This window comes from Ovis aries, chromosome 26 (genome assembly GCF_016772045.2).
Source record: "Ovis aries strain OAR_USU_Benz2616 breed Rambouillet chromosome 26, ARS-UI_Ramb_v3.0, whole genome shotgun sequence".
In the NCBI taxonomy this organism is placed as follows: Eukaryota; Metazoa; Chordata; class Mammalia; order Artiodactyla; family Bovidae; genus Ovis; species Ovis aries.
This window is the reverse complement of record NC_056079.1, coordinates 32,334,593-32,360,358: the sequence shown is the minus strand read 5'-3', so window position 1 is coordinate 32,360,358 and position 25,766 is coordinate 32,334,593. Positions and strand designations below refer to the sequence as shown.

The following is a 25,766-nucleotide window of genomic DNA, read 5'->3' as shown; positions in this document are numbered from 1 at the left end:
TCCCTGACCAGGGCTTGAACTCCTGCCCCTGAATTGGCACTGCAGTCTTAACCACTGGACCATGAGGGAAGTCCCCTAGCTGGGGCTTTAGTTGTTGTCTTTGCTCTGGTGGTGGCTCCTCCAGTCTCACTTCCTATCCATAGGAAAAGTACATGCTGCATGCCTGAGTCAACCTGCCCCGGATCCTCCCACACTCTGTCACCAGGCACAAGGCTTCCAGCTGCCGTTGCAATCCAGGGAGAGGAGGAGACTCCAACTCAACTATAGGGAAAAAGAAAAGAGGAAAAAACAGGCAAGGGACTCAGCCACTAAGGCCTTCTGCTCCCCAAACAGCAGGCTGATGAGTGCGCTGAGTCCAGAACTGGTGAGCTCCGGGTTGGCCGTGGCCTCTTGGTCAAGGGCCATCCGCCCTTCAGCACACCCTGTATATGAGATGAGAAACACCTGCTGCTTCTCAGTGGGCCCCTCCGCCTGGCATCTGAGGCCCTTAGAAATCTGAACCCCTTTGTTATTTACGAAAGGTATCCCCACCCTCACAAACTGCCTGCTCTGGCCAAAGCAGGCAACTTGATGCCCTGTCCTGGTACAGCCTGTTTCTCCAGGACCACCTGCCCTTGGCCACCCGGGCCCCAGCCTCCTCCCAGCCAGGTATTCTCAGGACCCAGCTGTAGCATCAGCTCCATGAAGCCTCCCCTATGTGGACCACTTGCTGGAAACCAATTCCTATGCAGTCTCTTTCATGCTACCTTTTCTATGGGCAAATCTTACATTTCAATGAAATCCCCAAGGCAGGGAGCTTCTTCAGGGGTCTGTGACCCGCTAGCAGTCACACAGGGACACTTGACGAACACCGGGGGTCAGGCCTTTGATGCTTGCAGTGTGGGGGCTGCAGAGCAAAGGGGACTGTGCCACTGGACACGTTTGGGGGGGGGGCACCCAGACTAGAAAAGAGGCAGCCTCCAGCACCAAAAAACAGCAGACGAGAGTAGCATAGCTCAACCCTTGCCAGGACGACACCTGTGATGGAGTGTGTGGGGTTCACTTCCTGGGCTGGACTGCGAGGGTAACCCATGTCCTACTCACCCGCCCCTCAACAAGGGTCCCTCGACCATCAACTTGAGAGGCCAACAGGAAGTGCTTGAGAAGCATTAGCCATCCATACAGAGTTGAAAAGAGCTCAGACAGGGGCCAACTCTTGGCCCTAGGGCGAAGGTGGCTTTTATTTCCTTTCTCAGGAAGGGAGGGGGTGGGGAGCTTTCCCCACACACCAATCTAAGTTGGGGGGGTGGGGGGGGGGGGCGTGGGTGCTCCCCCAGAAGAGGGGGCCGGGAGAGCCGGAGGACCATTCAGAAGGCCTCCTCCGTGTCCACTTGCCGACCCTGGGCTGCGGGATGCGCCCGAGGTCACTGCCCTCCAGGTACTAGTTCCTGCAGAGTTGGAGGCACATGGAGGTATGTGCTGGTGTCCACGAAGAAGAAGGGGGAGCAGGGGCCCTGAGTGAGGGAGCAGGGGGCTGGGGTGGCTGGCCCCACGCCCACCGCCTGCCCAAGATGGTCACTTGCATAAGGCCTGGCTGGTGTGGCTTCTCCCAAGAAGGGCCGCTGGGGCCCGGAGGCATGGCTCGCTCTGATGGCTGGCCCTTTAAATGTCCATCTCAAACTGTGACTCTTCACCTGGGGAGAGAAGGGGCAGAGGACCAGGTGAGCCATGGGCAAATGGTACGGCTGAACCTTCGAGAGGCCGGGAGGGGGTGCTGTTTCCCGTTCTGTCGTTCCAACAGGGAGAGCAGGGGCCAGGGGCATGCCGCGGAGGATAGCGGACAGAGGGCAGGCCCAGGAATTCCCAAGCCACACGTCCAGCTGTGCTCGCTCCCCCGATCCCAGAGCAGAGACCACGTCTCCCCACTGGACAGCTGACAGCCCTGTGTTCTGGATCACTTGTATTTTCTTTAACAAGAGTGAATGGCTCCTTGTGATTTGAAATGAATATAATTTCACAGACACATACTCCTTAAAACATAAAACCTTTCTGAGCACGTGTCCCAACTTCTGGGTTAGGACATGGTACCGTAACCTCCTCTGCCTACACCCGATTCCCCAGAGAAGAGCCTGACCCTGCAATACAGTAGCTATTTGGGGAATTCAGCTGCTCACTGCCGTCGCCCATCTCTCACCATTAGAATTTCCAAGTAATTCACACAGCGGCACGTTGTTTTCCTTTTTAATGAAACTGCCTTGTGCCTGACCTCCTGGCCAAGGCTGCTCCAAGGTTCTGGAGGGCAGAAGGCCTGCTCTGACCCCCTATGGGGGAACAACCGCCCTTGACTTCTGGTTATGTTGACACAAATATGCGTGTCCAAGGGCAGGAGCCTTGGTTTCTTACATCCAGTGAAGCAACATGGAAAACCACGTGCCTCCTCCTTCAGCCCACCCCATCCCAACAACCGTGTGGCCTATGAGGCTGCCACGGTGGGGTCAGAGCCTTTGTTGTGGGCCAGTACGGCTTGAGAGGCTGGGAGGGGCGAGGGTATGCAAGTGCAGGCGGTGGACAGCCTTCAGGTTGTGTTGACAGCCCCCATCCGCAACGGCCAGTCTGGTTTAAGGGGAAAGAGGAGTGGAGCACCAACCACACGACTCTGTCCATCCTTCTGTCCTTTTAAAAAATACTGGTCTCTTTATTTTTGGCTGTGCTGGGTCTGGGTTGCTGCTCGGGCTTCCTCTAGTTGCGGCCAGTGGGGGCTCCTCTCTAGCTGCAGGGCTCACGCTTGTCTCTCCAGTGGCTTCTCCTGTTGCGGCTCTGCGCGCACGGGCTTCCGGAGCTGAAGCATGTGGGGGCATTAGCTGCGGTTCCTGGGCTCTAGAGCACAGGCTCCCTAGTTGGGGGTTCATGGGCTTACTTGTTCTGAGACATGTGGGACCCTCCCAGGCCATGGATCAAGCCGGGTGTCCTGCATTGGCAGGCAGGGTGTCTACCACTGAGCCACCAGGGAGGCCCTATGCATCACTTATCACAGGGCAGGGAACCTCACTGCCTGGGCCGTCCTTCCTGCTGGGCTCTGTGGGTCCGTGTCCACCTCTCTTTTGCCCATGGATCTCCAAGTGCGGCCCGCTCTGGGAGGTGGGGCTCCTGACTTCTTGATGAACCACAGCCTGCAGGCCCCAGGGAGCTGGGTTCCATGCTGTCAGCAAGACCAGCCAAGCTCGAGGGCCCAGCTGCTTCCTGTCTGGGCTTGGTTGCTGCCTTCAGGTGAAGGGTTAGCAGCTTCCAGGCTCTGCCAGTGCTTATGGTCCCTCCTCCCACCAGCAAGAGCTCAGATACTCTGGCCAGCGGGTCCCTGATGCTTGAAGATGGTATTCAAGCACCTCTGCGGGGGTGGCTGCTCTGATTGATGGTGGGGGGGGGGGGGGGAGGAAGGACCCAGCCTCCCCTTGTCCACTACAGAAACAACTGGTTGCACTGTTTCCACGGCCTGATCCACTAGGACACCTGACATCCCTGTCGCCTTTCTGATTCCGCTGCTGCTGCTGCTGCTGCTGCTAAGTCGTGTCCGACTCTGTGCGACCCCATAGATTGCAGCCCAACAGGCTCCTCTGTCCCTGGGATTCTCCAGGCAAGAACACTGGAGTGGGTTGCCATGTCCTTCTCCAATGCATGAAAGTAAAAAGTCAAAGTGAAGTTGCTCAGTCGTGTCCGACTCCTAGCGACCCCATGGACTGTAGCCTACCAGGCTCCTCCATCCACGGGATTCTCCAGGCAAGAGTACTGGAATGGGGTGCCACTGCCTTCTCCTCTGATCCCGCAGACGTGTAATTTCCTAGAGGGCAAGGACACTGTGCTTTTGATAAGCAGCTTCCTGCACAAAAACATCCTGGGTGTGTTCCAAATTGCTGCAGACACACAGAAATGCCTCAGGGACAATTGTATAAAGGTTATCCAAGGGCTTATGAAAGCGGCCGCCTGGATGCCATCTCCTTTCAAGCAAGCTCCCCGCTAATGAGACTATCTGATGAGGCTGAATGGCCTTGCCTGGACTTCCTGGGCCCCTTTCCTGGGGAAAGTGGGTTCCAATGAAAGTGCTGCACCCCAGACCCTTCCCTCGCCCTCTGGACTGCTCCACGGGGCAGGAGGATCCTCGTGCTCCCTGGACCACCCACCCCCACGCCCGCTCTTCCGCTTCCTGGAGGGAGAGCCCAGCGGTTCCCAGCCACTCACCGCCTGCCGGCTTGTCCTCGGGGCTGCTGCGCAGGTGATTCTGGCTGGCTTCCGTGGGGGGCTCATCGCCTGTAGGGCTAGTGACCCCGGGAATGGTGGGCAGGTCCCGCGGGGGCGTCTTGGTCACAGGTGAGTTTCGACACTCCATCAGGAACTTCCGGTCATAGATGATCCTGGTACCTGCAAGGGGGCGGGGACACGGATAAAGCCACAGACAAGGCCCTGGCCTGCTTTTTCCCCGAGGCCCGGCTCCAGCAAAGGTGGCAGGCTTTCCTGCAAAAGCCCGGGCGGAGGTGTGAGGCTCACTCACTGCCTCCTGCAGCCCCGGACTCTGCTGTCGCCAAACCGCCCCATCTCCCCGGGGTCAGCGGGTACTCTACGGAGAAAGTTTTTGTTTTGTTTTTTTAATTTTTGGCAGCACCCTACCAGTGGCTTGTGGTTAATTCCCTGACCCTGCCCCCTGCATTGGAAGGCTGAGTCTTAACCACAGGATCCCCAGAGAAGTCCCCAAAGTGGGTTTTTTATGCGTTTTTCAATTCTGTCCTTACACACCGTTGGGGAATATCCAGCATCTTTTAACTCCATTTGGCAAAGAAGCCAAGAGAAAAGTAAGTGATTTCTGCACCCCACCGCCCCTCTAACCACTCCCCACCAGTTAAATATGAGAACTCCTCCTGTCTGGTCTTTGTGGAAAAGAGTAACAGGGAGCACCCCCAGCTTCACCGCGGCTCTCTCAACTCAGTCCACCTCTGCGGAGACGCCCTGCTCCGCCCAGCATCCGGTTATCCATCCTCTGTTCAGGTGTCACCCGAATTCAGGGTTTCTCCTCAGTCTGCCTTCCATTCCTTTAATTTTCACTCTCCTTTCTCAAGTGTCACCCTAGGGTGAGGGACCACGTCTTACAGAATCATTCACTGTCCTTAAGCCTCCCAGGAGCCCTCCTATGAGGGCAGCTGCCTGAGAGATTCCTTAAAAAAAAAGGAGTGTGTTCTCAAGCACAGGAGCCAGGGAGGAGGCCTGCTGATTCACAAATAACGGTGAGGAGTGAGAAGGTGACTCCCGTTGGGCCCCTGTCTAAATCCTGATCATCTCTGCAGCCCCACTGTGGTCCTAGTAACATAACACCTCCAGAACATTCGCTAGTGGCTCCCTTCTCCACAAGGAGCAGGCCCCAGGCTCAGCCTTCAACAGGCAGAGGCATCTAGCTAGAATTTAAAACTGTCTTCTTATCATTATGTTCTTTTTATAGCTACTTCTATTTATGGCAAGTGACTGGTTTTCCATATATAGCTGTGATAGCAAACTCCCTTTTAATATATACAACAGGATATAATTGAATATGGTAATGGTACATGTTATATATCACATAACCTGTAATCTACATAATAAAAGCTAGGGAATTCCCTGGCAGTCCAGTGGTTGGTTAGGTCTCTGAGCTTTCACTGCCCAGGGGGTGTGGGTTCAATCCCCGGTGAAGTGAAGTGAAGTGAAGTCGCTCAGTCATGTCCGACTCTTTGCGACCCCATAGACTGTAGTGTACCAGGCTCCTCTGTCCATGGGGTTTTCCAGGCAACAGTACTGGAGTGGATTGCCATTTCTCGGTAGGGGAACGAAAGATCCCACAAGCTATGGGGCTCAGCCAAAAAAATAAAAAACAATAGATTTTAAAGGAGAGGTGATACAAAGATAAATATTAAATATATGTACAAGTAGAATGCAAAGTATGATAGACTGCAGAAGAGGGGGAGGGATAATGAGGAGTTTGGGATTAACACATACACACTACTATATAGAAAACAGATAACCAACCAGGACCTACTGTACAGGAAGAGCAATACTCAATGGCTGATAATAACCTACTGCTGTTGTTTAGTCGCTAAGTCCTTTCCGACTCTTATGACCCCATGAACTGTAGCAAGAATGATTTTCCAGGCAAGAATACTGGAGTGGGTTGCCATTTCCTCCTCCAGAGGACAGAGAATCTGAAAAACAATAGATTTAGACATATGTATAATTCAATTACTCTGCAGTATTCCTGAAACTTAATATTTAGTCCTGAATATTCATTGGAAGGACTGATGCTGAAGCTGAAACTCCAATATTTTGGCTACCTGATGCGAAGAACTGACTCATTGGAAAAGACCCTGATGCTGAGAAAGATTGAAGGTGGGAGGAGAAGGGGATGACAGAGGATGAGATGGTTGGATGGCATCACCGACTCAATGGACATGAGTTTGAGTAAGCTCCAGGAGTTGGTGATGGACAGGGAGGCCTGGCATGCTGCAGTCCATGGGGTCGCAAAGAGTCGGACACGACTGAGCAACTTAACGGGAGCCAGCATGAGGAATTCCACCCGTGACAAGGTCAGGCGGCAGAGCTCTGATGGCAAGGCTAATCAGACCTCAGGTTTTCCCCCTGGAATTTCCTGAGCATCCACCCCCCAAAAATAAGAATCTGCCTGCTTTTCCACTCTTCTGACATTCTCTGGAAAAAGTCAATTCAGGGCTTTAGTCTTCTGCATTTGAAAGAGTGTTTCAATCCAAAAACCCTCTGATGGCTTTCTAGCCTGCCTGCAGGACTCGCACAGCTGCGCATGTGATTGTTTGAGGCCTCCTGACCGCAGGAGGCACAGGAAGCTTAAACATCCTAGGAATGTAGGGGCTTCCGAGGAGTCAAAGTCACTAGAATAGGACTGATTAAAAGTTTCATTTGTTGAGCCAATACTTGCTGCCAAATTTTCACATCCTTTATTTTTAGATATAGTTGGTATATAGAAAAACAAGTAGTAGACCTGGTATTAGCAACATTAGATCTTTGAGTTAAGTACCTTCTTTGTTATAACCCACTGCGCCTTTGTTCTATTGAGATGTAACTTTAGTGCTTTAAGGAGATGCAGATTAAAGAAAAACACTTAGGGGAAACGGAATTAACATTCATTAAGGAAGAGAGCCAAAGAGAGTTAACAAGCCTCTTGGCCAGAAGATAATGTAAATCACCTGAGACCTTTTGCATACAAAAAGATATACAGAAAGAGTCTGGGCTGCTAACGCTACATAATTTTGTATTACCCATTGATCTCTATGTATAATCAAAAGTATAAAAGGCCTTGAAGGACATTAGAAGGAGAGCCAGTCGCTGGACTGGTTTCCCCCGTGTCTCCTCTTTACTCTAATTTCAGGCTGAATTCCCATCTGGGACGTGGAGGCTCACTATGTCTACTTACTTGTCCCGGCTTTTAAGATCCGCAAGAGAGAGAGCCCAAGGCGGGGTACTCTTCGATATTCAAACAGGCGCTGGCGGCCTAATGTAGATGGTGCAAGCTCCTTGTCTGGAACTTTGTTGGTTTTCCACGTAACCCAAGTTAATCAGCCTCTTCTCTCCACTTAATTTTCCTACTACACTACAAAGTTTCATCAGCTTCCCATTTTATACTTATTTATAATGGCCATTGTTTTTTTTACTAATACTGTAAAACTATGAAAATGAATAAAGTACTAAAAGTTTCATATAAAAAAAAAAAAAATGAAGACTAGGAGGATGGTGAATGGCCTCAGTTTAGAAACCAGGACGCAAGGACTCCAGGAATGCCCATCCTCATCAATAGCTCTGAAATATGTCCCTCATTTAAGGGCTCTGCTGATCGACATTCCAACAGCTGACATTCGTTTCTCGATGTTGAGCACTGCCTGTCTACTAACCCCGGAGACAGGAGAGAGATGGATGGGCTTGCATCTCTGAGCTCTGATGTGAGTTAAGATTGGGCTCCTGGTGCCGAGGAGGACCCATGATGCTGAAGAGCAGGGGTTGGTGAGAGAGACCCAAGGATGAACTTTGCCTCCTTGCTCGTGTTGGCCTGGTCTAACCTCGGCCTGGGCCAGGCAGCCACCTGGGCTTGCTCTCCTGGTCTGGAGCAAATAATGCTGAGGTTGGCAGCCCTGCCCCTCATCACCAGGAGGACTACAGTTCAGAGCTCATGTTTTTAAGGGGGAGGGGTGGACAGCAAAGGACACAGACCTGGGGCTGTATTTTAGGCCCTGCTACCAACCAGCGCTCTCTGGTGGCTCAGATAGAATCCACCTGCAGTGCAGGAGACCCGAGTTCTATCCCTGGGTCAGGAACGTCCCCTGGAGAAGGAAATGGCAACCTACTCCAGCATTCTTGCCTGAAGAATCCCATGGACAGTGGAGCCTGGTGGGCTACAGTCCATGGGGTGGCAGAGTCCGACACAACTGAGAGACTATCACTTTTACTAACCAGCCGGGCAGCCCTGTGCCCCTTCCACCTTTGGGCCTCATCTGTAAGGGCAGTTTCCTCACCTGTAGCATGAAGGGCTGTGTGCCGACATGCCCAGCGGGCTCCAAATGGACAGCAGCAGTGCCCTCTCTGGAGGGAGGGCATCCTGGCTTCAGAGATGGGCCCATTTTTCTCTGTTTCTTAGTCATCGTGGCGTGGGCACCCTACCCCCTTATCTCCTTCCCACCGGCCACCTTGGCATTTAAAAAAATTTTAGTTATTTTTATTGAAGTCTAGTTGACTTACTATACTGTGTTAGTTTCTGGTGTCCAGCAGAGTGATTCAGTAATATATGTATTTCTGAATATATATCATGTGCCTCATATTTTTTCCCATTATGGTTTATTACAGGTTACTGAAAATAGCTCCTTGTGCTATACAGTAGGACTTTTGTCTGTTTTATGTTGGCTGCACTGCACAGCTTGTGGGATCTAAGTTCTCTAATCAGGGATGGAACACTGGCCCTCAGCAGTGAAAGCAGAGTCCTAACCACTGGACCTTCAGGGAATTCCCTGTTTACCTATTTTAAATATACAAATTTGTATCGACTGATCCCAAACTCCTAATACCACCTTGGGTTTTTTTGTTTCTTTGTTCACCACGGCATAGAGCGACTGACCCTATCAGAGCTGAACCTGAGAGCTAGAGATTTAATCATCTCAAAAAAGAATTTGGAGATCAGCAGCTTCTGAGGTTCTTTAAAGGTCACGAGCCCCCAGTGGTTTTATGTTGTTTGTTTTTTTAACAAGTGTGGTAAAACAGAAATAACATAAAACTTAGCATCTGAAGTAATCTTAAATGTACAGCTGAGTTGTTTAAGTACATCCACATTGTCATACAACTCATCTCCGGGCCTGTTTTCATCCTGCCAAACTAAAACTCCATCCAGGAAACAAGACCACTCTGCTTCCGTCTGAATTGGACTGCTCTGTTGAGTTAGTCGCTGAGTCGTGTCCGACTCTTTGCGACCCCATGGACTGTAGCCCTCCAGGCTCTTCTGTCCATGGAATTCTCTGGGCAAGATATACTGGAATGGGGTTGCCATTCCCTTCTCCAGGGTATCCTCTCAACCCACGGATGGAACCTGGGTCTCCTACATTGTAGGCAGATTCTTTACCATTTGAGCCACCAGGGAAGCCTGGACTGCTCTAGGTATGTCATGTAAGTGGAATCTTATAGTATTTGTCTTCTTGCAATTGGTTTGTTTCACTTAGCATAATGTCCTCAAGGTTCATCTACATGGCTGGACTCTATGTGGGAATTTCCTTCGATTTAAAGCTGAATAATATTCCATTGTGGGCTTCCCTGGTGGCTCAGTGGTAAAGAATCTGCCTGCCAATGCAGGAGACTCGAGTTCAGTCCCTGGGTTGGGAAGATCCCCTAGAGAAGGAAATGGCAACCCACTACAGTATTCTTGCCTGGGAAATCCCATGGACAGAGGAGCCTGGCGGGCTACAGTCTGTGGGGTTGCAAGAGTCGGACATGACTTAGTGACGAAACAATATTCCAGTGTATGGATATACCAATTTTGTTTACCCACAGACATTCAGGTTACATCCACCTTTTCGTTATTGTGAATCATGCTACTAGTGTGCAAATATCTTGATAATCTCCTTTCAATTCTTTGGGGTACATACACTGAAGTGGCCCCCAGAATTTTAAAAATCAGTAATTACACTTAAAAGAGAAAAAGAAATAGCCTCTGCACCCTCTATCCTATGGCTAGGGAACTTATTTAAAATAAAAATCCTCACAATCTAAATGCCGGTAGGGGTGGCACCTTAAACACCCACCCCTGGACTTCCCTGGTGGCCCAGTGACTAAGGAAGATTGCACTCTGAGCGTAGGGGGCCAGGGTTCGATCCCTGTTCAGGGAACTAGATCCCATATGCTGCATCTGAAAGGTCCTGCATGCCACAATTAAGACCCAGCACAGCCTAATAAATAATATATATTAAAAAAAAAAAATACCCACCATCAGAGTAATTCAGCCAGAGAGGGAGGGTGTGTGTGTGGGATAGACAAAGGGGTAAACAGTGGCGTCCAGAAAGTCAGCTGACAAGGCACCGAGCCTGGGATAAGACCACAAAGTCACCACTGACTGGCTAATTTGGGGCCTGTGAGGAATAGGAGCTGGAGATGGAACCGCTTTGGCTTTTCAACTCTTTCTTCTTCTAAGCCTTCATGGGACCCACCTCCGTGGCCAGTGATCTGGAAATTCCCAAAGCCTCCCACAGATGAGGCAAACCTAACAAAACACACACAGGCCCGTATTGTTGAAAATAGGAACCCCTGGCTGACGAGACTGCAGCGCAGCCCCGGAGCTGGGACCTGGCCTGCACATGGGGACAGGAAGTGGGGACCAGCAGGGATGCTGAGGACCCTATGAGGCTGAACAGTGGCGGCCGGGGGTGCTGGTCTGCTGTGGTCCTCTGGGGAACGAGGGTGTCACACTAGGCGGCCCCCCATAACACTCTTTAGCTGAGGACCCACTTCCTCTCCATGCAAGGGAAAACAAGCCCCCTCTACAAGGTGTCTATGCAAGCTTTTGAGGATCTGGGCAGCTTCCAGGAGGCAGAAACAAGACGGGTTCTTCCTTCTGCTTCTCTTACAAGTCATACAAAACACCAAGAACTAGAAACAGAAGCACCTGTGCCCACCTGGATGCCAACGGGGCTCCGACTGTTCTCCACATCACGATATACGAAGACAGAAAGTGAATGGAGGAATGGCTCTTTTCTCCCCTTTCCTCTTTGTTTTTTTTGAGGGGGGCCTCCCTCTGTGGCATGTGGGATCTTAGTTCCCCAACCAGGGGATGGAACCCAGGTCCCCTGCAGTGGAAGCACAGAGTCTTAATCACTGGACCACCAGGGAAGTCCCAGGAATGGTTCTAACAGGGAGGAAAAGGGGGACAGCTAAAGGTAGGAAGGTGGCGATCGAGGTGGTAACAGCAAGCAAGCGGGGTCGAACCCAGGAAGTTTCGGGAATTAGAGCCATCAAGGAAAAGGGGGCTGGGGGCTGAGAACAGGGACAGGTGCCACCTGTCTGTCACCCAGGAGGAGGCCAGGCAGGCAAAATAAGCTGACCTCCTGAATGGTGGCCTCAAACCCTTTGCGCTCCTGTGCTTCAAAATAAAGAGCAAAGATAAAGACCTACAGAGACAGATTTTGGGAGGGGGTTATCTCAAATGAAAAAAAACCCAAATAGCCACTAGATTGAGTGCTTTGGTCTCTGGAACAGACAAGGGACTTCTGGCCAGGTCTTGGGCAACTCCTCACTCTTAAATAATAAAGGGAGCAGAAGACAAAAAGATAACCAATTAGAGACAGTACCCAAATCCTGGATAAAAGGAAATCAAGAAAAAGAGACAAGAGAACTTGATCAAAAGAATTACTTAAAAGATCAAAAGAATTAATTAAATACAAAAAGAAGAAGAAGATACTTTTGCTGAATTGAGAGAGATGAGTCTTGAAAGACTACTTGACTATCCAGTGCAATGAATTAAAAACCACCAGCTTAAGATTCATTATAAATCATGAAATCTTCCAGAAAGGGTTGAAAGACAACAGATGCCCACTGAGGATTGGGAGTAAGAATGTATCAAAATTTTCAACGGTTACATGGAAAGCCTGAAGACAGTGGGTCAAATACCTTCACTATCCTGGGGCAAAAGTCATCTTGACCTAGTTTTATACCCAGCCAAACGATGAGCAGGGATTGAACCCCGGCCCCCTGCGCTCAGAGTGCAGTCTTAGTCACTGGACCACCAGGGAAATCCAGGGGTGGGTGTTTAAGCTGCCATCCCTACTGGCATTTAGATTATGGATTGTATTAGCTCAAATGAGGATTTTTATTTTAAAATAAGTGCTGTAGCCATAGGATAGAGGGTGCAGAGCCTGGCAGTCTGCAGTCAATGGGGTCGCTAACCAAATAGAAGGAGAACAGAGCCATCTGCAGAAAGTGCCAGGAAGATGGAGTCTATAAAATCACAGAAAGAGCAGAGGCTCCTGAGAATCCCATGCCCGCAGCTGTGTGGCAGGTCCCGAGTCACCAAACTGCTCAGAAAAGAGGGAAAATGTATGGAGAAATGCAGAGGTCTGAGTGTGAAACCATACTGAGAGGCACTTCAGAGGGACTGGCGGGTGTGGGAAGACTCACCTGAATGAAAACTAAGCACATTTTATTTTTTTATAGTTACACTTTTCAAAATTGCTCTTTTAGATTTAATTAACACGTTGTATTAGTTTCAGGTGTACAGCAAAGTGATTCACATGTATCTCTTCTTTTTTAAATTCTTTTCCCATTAAGGTTATTGCAGAATATTGAGACTATTACAGACTACTGTAGAAAGAGGGCGGCAGAGGATGAAATGGTTGGATAGCATCACTGAGTCAATGGATATGAACTTGGGCAAACTCCACAAAATAACGAGGGACAGGGAAGCCTAGCATACTGCAGCCTATCGGGTCAAAAAGAGTCACACATGACTTAGTGACTGAACAAGACTGTTGAGCAGAGTTCCATGATTTCAGGATTTGGGTACTGAGCATATTTTAAAGTAAAGAAATTAGTAATTCTACTTTAAAAAAAATAAGGTAAAAAATGGAAATGCTATCACTAAAATCTACATGGCTCATCAAGAATCATAGTATTAAAAACAATAAATAGGTAATTAGAAGCAACCTGTGTCCATCAACAGATGAATGGATAAAGAAAATGTGAAATACATATACACAATGGAATACTACTCAGCCATAAAAAAGAATGAAACTTTTGCCATTGGCAACAATGTGGATAGATCTGGAAGGTATTATGCTTAGTGAAACAAATCAGAGAGAAAAACAAATATTCTGTAATTGCTTATGTGTGGAATCTAAAAATAAAACAAACAAATGAATATAACAGCACAGAAACAAACTCACAGATAACAGAACAAACCTGTGGTTACCAATGGGGAGAGGGAAGGGGGCAAGGCAGCGGTAGAGGATTAATAGGTATGAATTACTATGTATAAAATAAGCTACAATAAGGATATATTGCACAACATTGGGAAACATAGCTATTATTTTGTAATAACTTTATTTTTTATTATTTTGTAATAACTTTAAATGTAGCATGATCTATAAAAATATTGGGTCAGTATATTTTACACTGTATAATGTTACAAATCTCCATTCATATTTCTTCAGGAATCCTGTCTGATCCCTTGAATCTAGTTGTCACCTCCACTGTATAATCATAAGTGATTTGATTTAGGTTATACCTGAATGGCCTAATGGTTTTCCCTGCTTCAATTTAAGTCTGAATTTTGCAATAAGGAGTTCATGATCTGAGCCACAGTCAGTTCCAAGTCTTGTTTTTGTGGACTGCGTAGAGATTCTCCATCTGGAGAAGACTCTAAAGAGTCCCTTGGACTGCAAGGAGATCAAACCAGACCATCCTAAAGGAAATCAATCCTGAATATTCACTGGAAGGACTGATGCTGAAGCTGCAATACTTTGACCACCTGATGCAAAGAACTGACTCATTGGAAAAGACCCTGATGTTGGGAAAGATTGAAGGCAGGTGAAGAAGGGGATGACAGAGGATGAGATAGTTAGATGACATCATTGACTCAATGGACATGAGTTTGAGCAAGCTCCGTGAGATGGTGAAGAACAGGGAGGCCTGGCAGGCTGCAGCCCATGGGGTCGCAGAGTCAAGACGACTGAGCGCGCAGGCGCGCACGTGCGCATACACACACACGCACACACATACAACTTTGACTTTAAAAAAAGAACTAAGGGACAGGTTAAATAAACTATGGATCAGACCCACAGTGCAGCGCAGGTACTACTTGGGATAAAGTGTACACTGTCTGGGCTTTCTCTGTGGCTCAGTTGGCAAAGAACCCGCCTGCAATGCAGGAAACCTGGGTTTGATCCCTGGATTGGGAAGAGCTCCTGGAGAAGGAAATAGCAACCCACTCCAGTGTTCTTGCCTGGAAAATTCCACGGACAGAGGAGCCTGGCAGGCTGCAGTCCATGGGGTCACAATGAGTTGGACACGAATGACTAAACCACCACCACACTGGCCACAAAAAAAAAAAAAAAAAAAATCACACCTGTATTTTTTGTTTACTTATCTCTAGGGGTGAGATAAGGATTAAAGCAAGAAATACACCTTTTATACTGAATAATTTTAAAATAAAAAAATACAAGGATCTGTGTGTTAGTTGCTCAGTCATGTCTGACTCTTTGACATGTAATAAAGATACAGGGATAGTAAACAAATAAATAAGGATATAGGGTCAGAATCTCCTTTCCTAGTAAGTCAAGTTAAAACTGCCATGGTTGGAACAAGACAGATTCCCCATGTCCTGAAGGCTCTCTGCTGGGCTGGGGAAAGAGTGGTGAGCTCACCCTTCTAGCATCTCCAGGCCACGTGCACCAGCCCTGTCCATGCTAGACTCCAGGAACTGTATTCAAGGATCAGGACAAGCATTAACACCCACCCACACAACTGCCAACCTTTGCTCAATCACATGCCCTGAGAGTAGGGGTGATGGGTCATATATTCCCTCACTGAACCCCTCTGGACCACAGCAAGCCAGGTGTGACAGATGCAAGGGACCATTAGATACAGGACAGCCCCCTGATCTATACACGCTTAGTCGGAGAAAAACCTGGAAACAAGTATGTGGAGTCTAGAGACATAGATGGGGACTACAGAGGGGAAGGGAGAGGTCTACCCCGTGTGTACCACTGGCAACAGGGGATCCAAGCCCCCGACTCTTATCTCAAGCCGGAAGCATCCTTGTCAACCCCAGTTCTGCACTGACCCAGAGTGGGGGGTGGTCCTTGGATGATCCAGATGGGAGGGACTATAAGCGCAGAGCCAGGGAATCCAGAAACTGCCTCCCACAGGGTGGGGGCAGAAGAGAGATGAACCTCGCCCCCAACTCTTCCAAACACTTGTGTAGCTGAGATCCCACTGGGTTCTGAGTTCAAGGGTGTGTCTCGAACTACATGTAGAGAATAGCTGAGGCTGTCTTCCAACTGGAAGCCCATGTAAATGCATCACCCTGAGTCCAGCTGGCTGCCAGAGTTCTCAGCTACGGAGAGAGGCGGGTGGGGACAACATAATGGGGGCGAGGTGTGAATGCCTGCTGTTCTTATTACAGCCTAGTGGTTAGAAGCCCAGCTCTCCTGCTTGTTGGTTCTATCCACTCTGGGCATTATTACTCCATGTTTCTGTGCCCTGATTTCTTCTTTCTCTTTTATTTATTTATTGGCTGCGTCAGGTCTTAGGTGAGGCACGAGGGCTCAGTAGTTGTGCATGTGAGCTTAGCTGCCCCTTGAAGTGTGGGATCTTAAGTTTCCCAACCAGGGTTAGAATCTGCATCCCTTTCACTGGAAATTCTTGACCACTGGCCCATCAGAGAAGTCCTCGTGATTCGATCTCTTCCCCTGAAGAATGAGGGTGATGGTGATGATGGCAGGTCAAGCCTCCCGGGGTCACGACGTGGGTCAGCACCGTGGCTCACACAAAGTCAGCCCGAAACAAGCAAGTTCTCGGCATTGCCACGACCAGTGTGACTTCGGTTATATGGAGGTAAAAAAAAAAAAAAGCTGGGATAAACAAGAGGGGAGGTAAGAACCCTGAAAAGAGACTTGGAGAGAAGGGGGTGGGGTTGGGGGGGGAGGGTAAGGGCATTCTCCCTCCTGTTTTGGTCCACAAAGAAACAGGCTTCAAGCACCACCATGAGCTGTGGCATGTTCGGTAATCAGTGTCATCTGGGATTTTACATTCCAGGTATGCACCAAATGCAAGATTTGTATTTTTTCTTCAGGCAGGCTTTAGGGGTGAGGACAGCTTGCTTGAACATATAAAGCAAGGCACACATGCCCCGGGGTCTGGTTTCCTCGCCTGTAAACAAGGACTTGTTCTGGGCTCATTCAAACTATTTTTAAAGCCCCAACCCTAGGCCAGGCTTTAGAGATAATCTCTCGGGTGCGTTCCAGCTCTGATACCAACCATTTATTTTTAGGATCCCCTTGTGGGCAGGTGCTTTTAAGTTGAAAGTAGTGCAACTAGCTTGGGGACGGGAGGCAGCAGTTCTGGGCTCAAAATTGGATGTGACATTGCACCAGCCCTCACCTCCGAGTCCCAGTTCTTCACTCGGTGAGCATAAAAGCCTCACAGGAGTGTCAGGCTGTGAAAATCATAGCGCCATGTGAGCCCTGCCTGCCACAGCCTGACCTGCTAGGTCGCCGTGGACCCCCATGAAGGAGACACCTTATTCTGAATTCACAGGCAGGAAACTGAGGTTCAGAAAGGCCAGCCCCTTGCAGCCATCCCAAGATAGACCCAGTCTGTCTCACCTCCCACCCCAAAGACCAGCCTCCGTTTACAATGAGCCAGGCAGCCTGGGCCCCCGTGCCAGCCAGCTCTGGCCAAGGGGAAGCCACCAGGGTCTTCAGATTTCTGCCTCTTCTTCCGCCTGTTTGAGGACAGGATGTTCCCCGGGAGGGAGGCCTCCTACATTCCTCCTCCATCTCCCTGCGGGAGGCCCAGAGGCGGCTGGATGCGGCTCCTGTAAGTTGAGACGCTGGTCCCGCTTTCTTCCCAGGCCTCCGCTGGCAGGAACGCACCTCCCAGGGGCCGAGGACGTGAGGCCCAGCAAGAGTACAAGCACGGAATTCCTAGAACTGCTGTTCCACTTCCAGGGGCGGGAGAGCATTTCATAACAGGGTCAGACAGAGGGCTGAACGCCTGTGCTGGGACGCGGGCCAGTCGCCCGGGAGAAACCCATTGGAACGAGCGTACGCTCAGCTCAGCAGCAGTGCCCGGCTGTTTCTTGCAGGACTGTCTGCCTGGCAAACCCAGCTGACTGGCCGAGGAGTGGGGGTTGGGGGGAGTAGCTTGGTAAAGAAGCAGAGCTCACTCACTCCAAGACTGCCCTTCCCCTCCCACCCTGCCAGCTCTCCGGGGAGAACCAAGACCCCTACAATCCTCAGACTTCCCTGATGGTCTAGTGACTAAGACTCCAGGCTCCTAATGCAGGGGACGCGGGTTCCATCCCTGGTCAGAGAACTAGATCTCGCAACTAAGACCTGCCACAACCAGATAAAAAAATATTAAAAAAAAAAATAATAACCCCCCAACCCCTGAACAAAGACCCTTTAGGCGTCTTATGAAGGCCCTGGAGTAATAAAGGGACCATCAGCCAGTGGCAAATGGCCCTTCCTTCAGGTCCCATGAGGGAACAGGCAGGCTGATTTGAAAATTAAGCAGAAGGGACAAAGTTTCTCCGGAGACAGAACAAAACAGCTGACCGACTTCTAAGGCTGGCCAAGCTCCTCCCCTTTCCCTCTGCACCTGGCATAGCCAAGTAAGGCTGCCCCCTGAAATGCACTACCAACAGTGAGTGCCCTTCTGAAATACACCACCCCCCTTGCTGCTGGAAAGTGAAGGAGTCCTGCTTTTTTGTGTGAATGGCACGCCCCCAAATTCACATGCTGAAGCCCCAACTCCTAGTACCTCAATGTAACTGTATTTGGAGATAAGGTCTCTTAACCAGGCTATTATGTGAAAATGAGACCGTTAGGGTGGAGCCCTAAAACAATGTGCTGGTGAGCCATTCTACAGAAGGATCACAACCTCGGAAAGGGGCAGCAGGAGGCGGCCTCTGCAAGCCACGGAGGGGGCCTCAGCAGAAACCAACCTGTCCACACTTGGATCTTGGCCTTCCAGACCAAGAAGAATATAAATTTCTGTTGTTTAAACTACCCGGTCTATGGATTTGGTTACAGGAGATCTATCAAATCCACACAGGCCCACTGTCCCCTTTTGTTTGGAAGAGAGAAGAGGGAAACCCATTCATACTCCTTAAGGCAAGAGACCCAGTTCTGCAGCTGCCACTTCATTGTGCATGTGCTGAGTGTGATCCTGCCCACACCAGCGGTAGTCTCCCTCCCACTCACCTGTGGACCCCTGGGCTCAGACACCTGCCTCTTGCCAGTACTCCAGAAAATCAAAGATGTTCAAATGCAAGTGGTGGGCAGAGGAGGCCATACCTGAAGCCTGGCCATTTGAAGGGGAAACAGGAGGTAGGCTGGGTGGCAGTTAGTACGCGTCACACCAACTGAATATACGGCCCAGAGCCCTGGCACCATGTCCACCTGTGTGTTTTGCTTTGTGGAGCTGAATAGAAGGGCTTGAAAGCAGGACATGGGATCCATGACTCAATGTTTTCAGGAAGGTGTCCTCTGTTCTTAAACCAATAGTCAATAAACACATAGGCTCGTGATTCCTGTCTCCTACACCTGGCTGGATAAAGCACAAGCTGGCATCAAGACTGCTGGGAGAAATATCAATAACCTCAGATATGCAGATGACACCACCCTCAATGGCAGAAAGTGAAGAGGAACTAAAGCGCCTCTTGATGAAGGTAAAAGGAGAGTGAAAAAGTTGGCTTAAAGCTCAACATTCAAAAAACAAAGATCATGGCATCCAGTCCCATCACTTCACGGCAAATAGATGGGGAAACAATGGAAACACTGAGAGACTTTATTTTCTTGGGCTCCAAAATCACTGCAGATGGTGACTGCAGCAATGAAGTTAAAAGACACTTGCTCCTTGTAAGAAAAGCTATGACCAACCAAGACAGCATATTGAAAAGCCGAGATATTACTTTGCTAACAAACGTCCGTCTAGTCAAAGCTATGGTTTTTCCAGTAGTCATGTGAGAGTTGGACTATAAAGAAGGCTGAGCACCGAAGAATGAGTGCTTTTGTATTGTGGTGTTGGAGAAGACTCTTGAAAGTCCCTTGGACAAACCAGTCAATCCTAAAGGAAATCAATCCTGAATGTTCATTGGAAGGAATGATGCTGAAGCTGAAGCTCCAATACTTTGGCCACCTGATGTGAAGCACCAACTCTTTGGAAAAGACGCTGATGCTGGGAAAGACTGAAGGCGGGAGGGGAGGGGGACGACAGAGGGCACGATGGCTAGATGGCATCAATGACTCAATGGACCTGAGTTTGAGCAAGCTCCAGGAGATGGTGAAGGACATGGAAGTCCTGGCACTCTGCAGTTGCAGAGTTGGACAGGACTGAGTGACTGAACATCAACATCTGGCCCTGGCTCTGCTGGCCACTCAGCAGGACAGGCAGTTAAACCCCCTCAAAGGACTGTCCTTTGAGGCCTGACCCTTGCTGAACATCGTCTCAAAGCATGGCCCACATAAATCCTCCTACCCCTGTTTATACCCAGCTTCTCTCATCAAAGGAGTCATTTCCCTTCTCCTAGAATCTGGGCTAGCCTTGCGGCTTACTCTGACAGACAGAATACTGTGTAGGTGACATACTGTGACTTCTGAATAAAGGCCTTAAGGGGCCTTGGAAGCTGCCATGTAAATAACTCATATTCTGAATGGTGTGAGGCCATGAGGACAGAGAGAGAGCCCAACCTTCCAGCTGTCCCCAGCAATACCCAGACAGGTGGCTAAGGCCACCTTGAAACTTCCAGCCCAGGACAATCCAATGGCCAGCTGTATGCAGCCAGATGAGTGGGCTCAGGCAAGATGATCAAAAAATGCCCAATTTGCCCAAAGAATGAAGAGAAATAACAGATTGTTGTGGTGGTGGTTGAAGTTACTAAGTTTGGGGGGTTGCTTGTTACACAGCAGTAGCTAGCTGATACAACCCTGCTCATAGAGACTAGATCTCTGGGTCTAGTATCTGAGCTCTCCCTGTGAACCCTCATGAGCATAGGCAGTGGATTACAAGGCCCATGTCCTAAGCATCCAAATGCCATGGGCAGATGTCACCTATTTCTGCTGAGTCAGCAATACTGGCTGCAAACAAGTCAATGAAGACCATGAATCTCCCAGTGTCTGAGACGTAGGCCCCAACACTGACTAGTTCACTATAAAAAGTCACCTCCTTCCACAGTCTGCTTCATAGTAACTTGGAATAATACTGGGATAAGTGGGAAAGTTCAGAGAAAGTTAGCTTCTGCTTCTGGGACATTCCAAGATAAATAGCTATACTTGTAACTAAGAGGACAGAAAAGAAAATTTAAACATTGTTATTAAGCCAGCCCAGACCCAGGCCTAGTAGTAGAGACACTAGGTCACCCTGAGAATACTCTCATCACAGGAGTTTTTCACCCCTCACCTTTTAGACATCTGATGTGGCTGGCCACACCACAAAGATGAGTAAGCCATCTCTGAAAGAACTTCCTGTCTAATCTAGGGAACAAATATGTAAACAAAGACATGTGAATCATTGTTGTGAATCACAAAAGAGGAAGAACACTGGCATGGATCTCAGTAAAACGAGAAAGTAACATGTTTTTCGTTCATACGTTTGAACACTGAAGAATCAAGAATCTATGTGTATAAATGAACACTTTTCATTCATTTCACCCTGGGAAGCAATCCTTGTTTCAATAATGCTGCCTTTTCCTAACTTGACGTCAAATAAAGTCCCTGACAAGCAAATGCCTCACTACTTTATACCAATAGTCAATATGGCACCATCCTGCTGGCCCTTTCTCCAAATTTGGTAATGAAGGACTTTTTTTTGCTCTTTCAGGAAAAGAACAAACAAACCCCTTTATCAATAATGAGGCCTTGCCACCTTTGAGGATATTGGGGAAAAAAAAAGTAAGGTCTGAAGGCAATTCATATCCAACAGCTGTGTTTACATTGTTAGAATGTAAGGCCAACCACGCTGGCTACTTGGAGTGGGCAAGTCTCATTTAATATCATGTAAGGCTTCCCTGGTGGCTCAGAGGTTAAAGCATCTGCCTGCAATGCGGGAGACGCAGATTCGATCCCTGGGTCGGGAAGATCCTCTGGAGAAGGAAATGGCAACCCACTCCAGTATTCTTGCCTGGAGAATCCCATGGATGGAGGAGCCTGGTGGGCTACAGTCCACGGGTTCGCAAAGAGTCGGACACGACTGAACGACTTCACTTTCACTTTCAAGTTTTCGGGGGTGGGGTGAGTGTCTGTCTAATTACTTTAGATACAACTCTGATGGTTATAATTCCATTTCGGGTGTGTTCATCTTTCTAGCTCGCAGTGGAAGACCTCGAGGTCACACTTTGTTCCAATGCCATGGCCGTAAGATTAGGAAGGCTATGGGTGCTCTACACCAGGGTCCCTGCCAGTCTTTAATGAAGCACTTAGTATGGAATGTTCTAAATGCTTTAAAAGGAAGCTCGGGTCAGTATAAAGAGACCCATTATAGTTCCTCTTTGCCTTAATGTCAATGTCAAGTTCTCTTGACCTGTAATAAAGAAGCAGTGTAACTGAGGCCTGGGGACACTGGCCACACTCCGGCTTCAGTGCCCAGCCTACCCTATCCTCTTCCCAGCACTCTCTGTTCCAGCGCCAGACTTGGGAGCTGCCCCAAGGTAAGCTTCCTGGGCGCAGGCTTTGTTTGTCTAACCAAATAGGATGCCAGTAACACCTGCAGTCCTAGCAGCTTACCTCTGATTAACCTTATCCAGACCCAGGGCTTAGGTACGACTACCACCCAAGCCACAACTCCTGTAGCTTTGGGTCAAACATCCAGTAAGGAACTGGGAATGTAGAGGTTGGTGCGGGAAGGGTGGATGAAGGGTTCTGACCCACTCAAAGGTTCTGGTGGTTTAGTGTTACTTAAGACTTTTAAGACTCCACAGATACACAGAATAGACTTGTTGCCAAAGGAAAGGGGTCGGGGTGGGGAAGGTAAGGGTTGGGAGTTTGGGATTAGCAGATTCAAACTGTTATATACAGAATGGATAGACAACAAGGTTCTCCTGTATAGCACAGGGAACTATATTCAATATGATAAACCCCAACAGAGGGACTTCCCTGATGGTCCAGTGGATGCTTCCAAGGAAAGGGGCACAGGCTTCCACTTCCAGGAAAGGGGCACAGGCTCAATCACTCATCAGGAAACTAAGATCCTGCAAGAAGCATGGCACGACCAAAAAAAGGGAAAAAAACAAACACCAAAAAACCTAATGGAAAAGAATATGAAAAAGAATATATAACTGAATCATTTTGCTGTACAGCAGAAATGAACACACTGTCAATCCACTATACTCCAATAAAGTTGGAAAAAACAAAATCATAAGATTCCACAAACTTGAGTGTTCATCAGTGACACTCTCTTAAGTAATTTTCTTACGTAAATCACTCTTCAGTTCTCCAGACATCTAACTTCTTCAGATCAGTGGTTCAGCCTGTGTAGGGTTAATGAGCATGGAAAGCAAACTGGAGTCAGAGGACTGGAGATGGCTCAAGTCATCTGCTCTTATTTTCCCCCAGGACACACACTGCAGAGCCATTCCCAGCAAGAGTGACCAGCGGACAGTTTACTCCAGTAGCTTCTGACACTATCCAACCACGCAGACTCTGCCGAGAGCCTGGCTCTCCAGAGTCTGGTTTAAAGACAGACGCCAAACCCAACCTCAAGAGAAGTTTACCCGGATGGACGCATCACCTTTTTTGTCAGACCACAGAGGAGAGCCTGGTGAGGGCTGTCACATTCCAATTCCTGAGAGCTCGGAGAATAGTCCTTAACACCAGTCACTGGGAGCTAGTTAGAAATGTGGAATCTTAGGCCCTACCCCTAACCTACAGAACCAGATGTGGTCCCCAGGTAATTCATGTGCCCCCCAGAAGACTGAGAAACAGCACTCTTGACCGAAGCAGAAGGGGGCCAGGAATGACCTTTACTCATTAGGTCAAGCCCCTCTGCCCAGGCAAAGGGTTGTGTTAAAGTGGGCTTTGGAGGAAGACTCCACACCTTGGTTGTGCAGAGGCAAGCTTGGATTCTCTGGGTTATGGACTGTGAGCTGCGTCTCCCCCGCTGGTCACTAGGCTGGTCACTCTCTAGGCTCCTGGCACTGCTAGCTTCCTTCCAGTTGGCCTCAGAAACTGTTACACTGATGCAGAAGCCCCTTGCCCCTCTCCCAAATGAACACCTTCAAAAGGAGACTGGCTGAGGTCTGCCCCAAACCGCAATTTTCCAGTACAAAGGGAGAAGTGGAAGAGAGTTTCCCATTAACAGCACCCCGGGCTGTTGCTTCCAAGCTGATCCACCCCATTTGGTATCAAGGGTGCAAAATAGGGCCAGCTAAGCCTTCAGGCCTGAGTCAGTGCCCACCCTGAACAGATGAAGCAGTGGCTCACACCTTCACTGGAGGGGACCCCAAAATTGTCCCGAAAGGTCCCAGTAGACACATCATAGCACAGAAAAAGCGGAGTAGCATGGACTACATAAAGTCCAGCATGGAAAGAGAATCTGAGTCAAAAGAGACAGCAAGAGTCACTGGGAACTTTCCCTTGGATCATTTTTAATAGACGCGGCAGCATTTTTTTCCCCTCTGCGCTTGGCGACTCTTTCTTGTTCAGTTTGGGAAATCGGGTGTTCGATTGGACCGTGGGCACGTGTTTGGGGGCCTCGGTGCCGCGTCTCATAGAAAAAGGCGGCCCCCGCTGTCCAGGAACCACTCAGCTGGCAAACAGCTCGCACGCTGTATGTTTTGAGTGAAACAAAACCTGGGCTTCGGATCTGGCTGTGCTCGCCGGGGGTGGGACAGCTGCCTGAGAAAAGAAGCAAGTGGCCCCCGACGCTGCCAGGCGACAAGGCGGGCAGCCCCGCCCGAGTGCGTGCGTCTCAGCCGGGACGCCAGGATGTGCGGCGCTTTTCTCGAGTAGTTTGGGAAGCGGCAGAGGGCGTAAAGGGAAGGGGAGAAGGGCAGGAGCGGGTGAGGACAGAGTGAGGGAGGGAGCGAAGCGGCGAGCTCGGGGATTTCATCACGCAAACGCGCGGGCAGGTTTCATCAGCACCCAGGCTCCGGAGCTGGGAGCGAATGCCAGGCTCCCGAGGGCAGCGCGAAGCGGGCCCCCACCCGCGCCAGCTCAGCTTCCTCTTCCTCATCCACGCTCCCGGAGGTCACACGGTTCCCTCCCTCCCCTCCCCCCCGGACAGAAGAACGTGTTTTTCTGCATAGCGCGGCTCGCGGCCCCAGGTCCCTGAGCAGAGAACCGCCGCGCGCCTGAAAGAACCATCTGGTCCCCGTGCCGCCGAGGCGCCGCAGGGGCAGGCGAGCACCCTCCGCCCAAAGCTGGGGCTGGGGGTCGGGTGGGGTGGGGGTGGGGGGCCTCGGGAAGGAAGAAGAGTTCTGCAAGGGTCATTGATTCCAACGTCCCATCCCACAAAACCCTTAGCCCGGCCTCTCCGTGGTGCGTGGCCCACCCCGACCCCACCCTATCAGCCTCAGAACTGCCCCCAACACCCGCAAGGGGCAGCACACCTCAGCATGTGGTGGTCTTGGAAGCATGCGTTTGTGCGTTTGTCGACGATCGGGGGAGTCAGGAGTCTCTCCCAGAAAGAAGAAAACTCCTGGCATTGGCAGACGCTGCAATGGAGTTCGCACCCGATGGCTGGCGATCGCAGGCGACCCCCATGCTCGCTCCCTGCGGCCACCTCCCGGACTCACTGCCTCCCTGATACCCCGTTCCGTTCTTCCCAGTCACCGCGCCCCGGAACTCGGTCGCCCCGTCCAGCTGGCGGCTCCCGAGCACTCCCTGCTCCTGTCAAGTCCAAACTCCCCACCGCCCGCACCCAGAGCCGGGGCGCAGGGGGCCACCTCCCCGGAGCCCGCGCCTACCTCCGGGGGTGGTGCTGAAAAGCGTGCCGCCGGGGGTGGTGCTGTAGTCCCCGGGGGGCAGCTGCACGCCGTCGGCGAGGACCACCCTCCGAGTGGTGGGGATGGCCCGGCTCGGGGTCTGGCTGCAGCTGCTGCCTCCGGACATGGTCTCCCCGAGCGCTGAGCCCGCAGCCGGGGCGTGGCCCTAGAGCCCCTCGGGCCTCGCTCCGCCCCGCCCGAGACCTCCCCTTCCGCCTCTCCGGCAGACGACCCTTGGGATTTGTAGTTCCCGCCGCGCCGCCGCACCGCCGCGCCTCCCTACCTCTCCCCTCGGCTGCGGGCTCCCGCGCTCCTCGCCCCCAGCGCAGGCTCCCGCTCCCGGGCGGCCGGAGCCTGCGCCCGACCACAGTTCCTTCCAGATCCCTCGCAGCCATGCCCCTAGTCGTTTCGGGTGCCCGTTGACACGCCGGCAGGGACTGGTCGAATGGGGGTGGTGGTCGCGAGCTTGCCCGGGTTAATGCCTTGCTGCTGGATCCGGGGCGCGTCTCAGGCTGTGCGGGGATCCTAGCCCACCCTGGTTAGTTTCAACACTGGGACCTCAGCGGAAGGCCCCCTTCAG

At 50.4% G+C, this 25,766-nt stretch overlaps 1 protein-coding gene across 6 annotated transcripts; it reads right to left on the bottom strand.

Moving 5' to 3' along the window:
- Window positions 1-1,166: 1,166 nt before the first annotated feature.
- EIF4EBP1 (eukaryotic translation initiation factor 4E binding protein 1) lies at window positions 1,167-25,766 on the bottom strand. 6 transcript variants are annotated; one of them, XM_060406962.1, is made up of 4 exons: window positions 25,169-25,329; window positions 4,213-4,392; window positions 3,725-3,814; window positions 1,167-1,673 (listed from the first exon to the last, which is right to left on the bottom strand). In XM_060406962.1, exons 1-4 carry the CDS (start codon window positions 25,311-25,313, stop codon window positions 1,642-1,644), a joined length of 447 nt encoding a protein of 148 aa, XP_060262945.1. In that variant the 5' UTR covers window positions 25,314-25,329; the 3' UTR covers window positions 1,167-1,641. The 6 variants fall into 6 exon arrangements, with proteins under 6 accessions (XP_060262945.1, XP_060262944.1, XP_004021825.1 ...); XM_060406960.1 differs by lacking the exons at window positions 1,167-1,673; window positions 25,169-25,329 and adding exons at window positions 2,205-2,818; window positions 25,470-25,766; XM_060406959.1 differs by lacking the exon at window positions 1,167-1,673 and adding an exon at window positions 2,205-2,818.